This window comes from Glossina fuscipes, unplaced genomic scaffold, assembly GCF_014805625.2.
Source record: "Glossina fuscipes isolate IAEA_lab_2018 unplaced genomic scaffold, Yale_Gfus_2 102097, whole genome shotgun sequence".
In the NCBI taxonomy this organism is placed as follows: domain Eukaryota; kingdom Metazoa; phylum Arthropoda; class Insecta; order Diptera; family Glossinidae; genus Glossina; species Glossina fuscipes.
In genome coordinates this window covers 2,500-7,815 of record NW_024005458.1, presented here as the reverse complement: position 1 = coordinate 7,815, position 5,316 = coordinate 2,500, and the positions used below count along the sequence as shown (strand labels likewise).

Here is a 5,316-nt window from a genome sequence, read left to right as displayed (position 1 = left end):
TAAGAAACTCTGTTGAAAGGCAAAACAGTAGCTAAATTCTCTGCTATTTGCAGAGCCAACATTAAATTCTAAGCTAATTGTAATAAACTTTCGTCGTTATTAAAGTGTAGTCTACGTAACACAAAAATTGCATTGCCCTATTTCTCTCATTATACTTTCGAAAAAATTCAACGAAGTGTACTTCATTTTAATAAATTATCAGGCAAGGGAAGATATTTGTTCCATCTATCCAGCTTTCTCCATTTCGGTTTGAGAGAATGATAGTTTTGTAAAGTTATTAATAAAAAAGTCTTAGAATATCAAGCTTTCGTATATGCTTGATAAACTTTTATTTATCAACACTGTTTAATTCGGATCTGCCATTGTGAAAAGTGACTTGCTCGTGAAAAGGCGTATTAAGTGTAGGATCTGTAAAAGTTATTATAAATATAACGAAATAGTGCAAGAAAGTACAATATCAAAAGCAATTTTTTGTATAAATAAATTTTACACTTTTTAACACATTAGCGTAAGTATTAAATAGTTGAAATGATATATTATGGTGTTATGCAAAACTTCTATCCAAAAAAAAACCTTGTTCGTATACAAGCGGGCGGCCATTTTCTTTTCTGTATACGCATTTTGTATCTTGTATAAAAAAGTGATAATGAGGCTCTACCGTATGCAATGAAGTAAACGCATTGTACAATCTGGTATACCGTGATTCTCTTTTCCTACTTTTTCTTATAGATAAATAGCAGACATGCCACGCTATCGTGAATGGGATTTGGCTTGCAAAGTATACGTTGGCAATTTGGGTTCGTCAGCTTCAAAGTATGAAATAGAAAATGCTTTTAGTAAATACGGACCTTTACGGAATGTTTGGGTGGCACGGAATCCTCCTGGTTTTGCTTTCGTTGAATTTGATGATAGACGGGACGCCGAGGACGCTACCAGAGGATTAGATGGAACGTAAGTTGTAGAAGACTGTACAGACGACTTTGCGAAAAATCGATAAACTATTTCTTCATTTGTTCATTAAATTAGGCGCTGTTGCGGTACACGCATACGTGTAGAAATGTCCTCAGGCCGATCTCGCCGAGACAATAGACGCCGAGGCGGCAGTGGGGGTGGTAGAGGCGGTGGTGAAACCAGCAGCGGAGGCCGCGGCGGTGGCGGTCGCTACAGGTAAGTTCTATTGACACTACATAAATTTTGATTTTTTGTTTGGTCTTCGTTTTATTTTTATAAACACCATGTAAATAAAATATTTATTTATGTAATATGTAAAAAAAAAAAAAATTATTAAATGCCCGCAAGCGGAATATATTGGACGCATTACCTACCAAGGTTTTATTTAGATTCATTAAATTAGTAGATTTAACGGCGGAATATGCGGACATTTGGAGATATTTTTCTTAACACATTTGTGGAATAAATTCAATTGATATGCAATTGAGCCCTCGCAGCTCTACAAATGCAAGGAATATCTTTTGATATAAAAATTTTGTTTGCACTTATTTCTTCAGCGAATTAAATGAAAATTCCGCTAACGAAGATCATTTTTACATCCGAGTATATACATTTAATACCTCATTTTTATATGTATGTTTGTTAACTAGCAATTCATTTATTTAACCCAACTTTTTATCATATAAATTTTCGATTCATACTGTGTTCACTGTGTTTTTTTTCTTGATATTTTCTGATTAATTATGTGTGAGTTGTGCTAGGGAGCTAAAGAAAATAGGAATAAAAGGACACCACATATATTTTTTTTCATTCTAGTATGCGTTAGAGAAACAAAAATTATTAAGTTGTTATTAATTTGTGTTTTATTATTATTTTAAATGTGGTTTACGCTCCTCATTTTGCAGGATAAAGACAACTTCTGCTACTACTACTAGTTCTACTCGTACTTCAAGTACTTCTACTACAACTTCCTCTTCCTACAACAAAACCAACAACTTCAACAACAACAACAACAACTATTACTACAAGTACATCTTCACGTATCACTACAATATTAGAACCTTGTCCACCACAATCTCCATCACCACAACCTCAATATGCAACATCAACAACAACAACAACCATAAGACTACAGCAACGTTTAGCAACAATTGCTGCTTCAATAACTTGATTAATAACATCTTTCTACTTAGAATTCTAAAGCTTATTAGTCATCATCTTCATCTACAAGAACAACAACAACAAGAACAACAACAGCAACAAGAACAACAAAAACAGCAACTAGATATCAGATATAATTGCTACAATCTTAACATCCACTACCAACACCACCACCAGCACCATATTAACACTAAACCAACTAAAATCATTCAGCAACATTTATTGATCATCCTGAAACAACGACACTTTTTAACACTTCCAATAACTTGATAGAAAGTTCTTAACTTATTTTTTTTTTTGACAATAGACAAATGACATTAAAACAATTGCTATCAGACAAGTTGTTGTTGTCATCGTGGAGAAAGCCAGCATTATCATAGAAAAAAGAAAAACACCAACACCACTGTCACTATCTCACATCACAATCACTGTTACCACCAACACCTAAGAAACCTCAATTGCAGTTGTTAGTTTTTGACATCAACGGCGACAACAACGACGATTATCCCTTAAGTTTTGACCTTGGAATAACTTTTGAAAGTCCTTTTTCATTGTTCACTTAGCAGACAAATTAGGATTTTTCAATGAGCTTTCGCCACTGTGGTCGCCTTGATAATCGCTGCTATTGCTGTCTCAAAGTGTACGCTGTCCTTCCCAACGCGAAAGTAATTTCACATTTCTTTGCTCTTCACCGATCTATTTCACTTGTGTGGCGTTAGTTTAGCATTTTTGCTAATTTCAAATATCACGTTTATAGAACGATAATAGCTGACTCTGCCTTTCGCGCACAGTATTAGAAGAAGGCTTGAAACGAAGATTTCGAAATGCGTTTACATTGCATAATATTGTAACAAGCCCATATATATATATAATTTTTGAGGTATTTTTAATATCCACAGTTTTCAGAGCGTTTTCTCCACAATTACATGGAACTTTGAGATTTTTAATGAAAATATTCCAATTGAAAATAATACCAAAGCATATGCAAAGATGCATGCTGTTATTATATTTAATATAATAGCGAACATAAGGCCCTCTTATTTGTTTGAATCACTAATTTGTTTATCTTCTTTTTTATCTCTGCAAGTTTTATCATTGAATAGAGAACTGAATTGCATCGAGAAAAGTGATTAAAAAATGTATTTAAAAAGAGATAATAAAGGTTTTTTAAGTGATATCCTCCTGTGTGTGTGTTTACAGCAATTTTAGAACGGAATTCTCGGTTTAGCTACATATACTTAAAACTATTTAAACCATTCTCGAGTTCGGTAATTTAATTTTTAACTTTTAGTTAAGCTTACTTATTGCACTGACTCCGTACCGACATTTCTACTAATGTCAAATATATGGAATGTTGTATATTGCTTAAAAGTTGTTAACCATACGTCATCGCTATAATATTCCCAATGTATATTAAATTTATCAATGTTTTGAATACCGAAAGAGAAAGAGAAAATTTGTAAATTGCTATTTTCGACGCATTTCGTTTACTTGCTTCTGTAAAATGTATTGCAAATACGAAAATGAATTAATTATACTGCGAACACAGGGGAAGTGCATAAAAAGGTTCGAGGTATTTGGTGGATGTTGGGGTGGTGAAGAAGATATTTTTATGCAAAATTATACTAAGACTTGATACGTCCGTATATGACTATTTTTGCGTCATATAAGAGGAGTGTTAAAGCATATTTATTATACACAAATCGAATAGTAGTTCAGTTGCCTTCCGTCTACAAATGCAAAATTCATCTCAAAGATGGTATAATTCAATCTAAATATAACATATGCACTTGCAGATACTTAACGACTGAGTTGTTAAATATTATATTGTTAGATCAGGATAGACGTAATCCAATTTAAAGTACATATCGTTGCACAAATTTTAAGGAAAAGTAAGAAAAAAAAAGATTCGCAATCAGGGCGAATTTTGGCTATAAGTCTCTTGAAGCGAGTACGTAAAAGTCGCCATATTTTAACTAAAGGCCTCTCGATTTATCCATCGATACAGGTTAAAATATTTTTTTTTTTTTTTTTTTTTTTTTGCATTCTTGACCCGCCATGTATTTGCATTTGTATTCGATTTTCGCCACAAAAGGACATGCATATTAAGTCTTAATTTAATTTTCCAATTTTTGTGGAAGTTGCATTTCAGTGAAAGTAGTCGGCAAAAATGTGTCACGCTATTTAAGTACATATTTACCTTGTCGGTCCTTTGATGCGAATTTCTTACGGGTTGTAATCGGAATGAGAAAACCAACCTAATCTGCGGTGGTGGGTAGTGTATGTTGTTGTGGTAACAGAACGATCTTTCCAATAGAAGCTCCTCCTCAAATAAGTTATAATACGGAGGAGAAATGTACGTAAAACACATACGAAAAATAATGAATGAAATTACATCTGAATACGAATTGCTTACTACATCATTTTGTTAATTATTCTTTGGTTCTTCGGTTTTTAACTGACTTTGCGAATTTTATTATTACTATCAGCAAAACAAATTTCAAGGTTTTGTTTGACTTTGTTGCATTTAACATTTTTAACCTGCATTACTTACGATTACTATCTATCGACATATATCCTCTTTTTTCTTTTTCTTTTAATACTTTTGAATATTTCTTTGATTGACATTTCGAAGTTCGGAGTTTATGAGCGCGTAAAATTTTCGTTGCGAAGCTTCGTTGTCTATGAAACTATGAGGAAATAAATTGGTATCATTTTGCGTAAGAGAGACTTGATGTTTAACATTTTTCGTAAGAGATTAATTAATAATGCCCCTGATTCGTCGTCTTACTTTCAATTTCTAATGGGTTAGGTAGAAATTGTTTTGGGACTGACTTTGACATATATAAAAGAAAAGAAAAAAACTGCTTAGCTCTTCAACTGATAAACATCTTTAAAAAAAAGAGAACGGCTTTAAAAGCAAAGTGAAAGTTTCTCCTGCTGTTAATTTATAGCGTTCATCATCAATCCAAAAAAGATTCAGCTTGAGCAACGCAATCCGTCAGCTCAACACCTTTAAAGAGTCTTCAACTGTCGTCAATTCATCACACACACCATCAAGCAAACGGTCCGGTCATCGATATTCTTCATGCGTCCCTTCCTCAGGTTCTTTTTTTCAGTCAACAACCTTATGGGTTTCTCTGTCTATGCGATGGTATGTTATACATAAGAAAAAAAAAAAAAAAAAAAAAAAAAAAAAAAAAA

At 33.0% G+C, this 5,316-nt stretch overlaps 1 protein-coding gene across 5 annotated transcripts in view; it reads left to right on the top strand.

Annotated features, from left to right (window-relative positions):
- The first annotated feature begins 342 nt into the window (after positions 1-342).
- Positions 343-5,316, top strand: part of LOC119644245 (RNA-binding protein 1-like) — a 6,949-nt gene continuing 1,975 nt past the window's right edge. For 2 of the 5 annotated variants that reach the window (XR_005248486.1, XR_005248485.1), the window contains exons 1-4: positions 346-508; positions 730-951; positions 1,027-1,167; positions 5,067-5,266. Coding sequence is in view for 3 of the 5 variants with exons in the window: in XM_038043777.1 (XP_037899705.1) it covers positions 743-951; positions 1,027-1,167; positions 1,857-2,382 (876 nt within the window). In the remaining 2 variants the exon portion in view is untranslated. Of the gene's footprint in view, positions 509-567; positions 672-729; positions 952-1,026; positions 1,168-1,856; positions 3,774-5,066; positions 5,267-5,316 lie in introns of those variants that run through there. The other 3 variants (XM_038043777.1, XM_038043778.1, XM_038043779.1) reach the window with 3 other exon arrangements.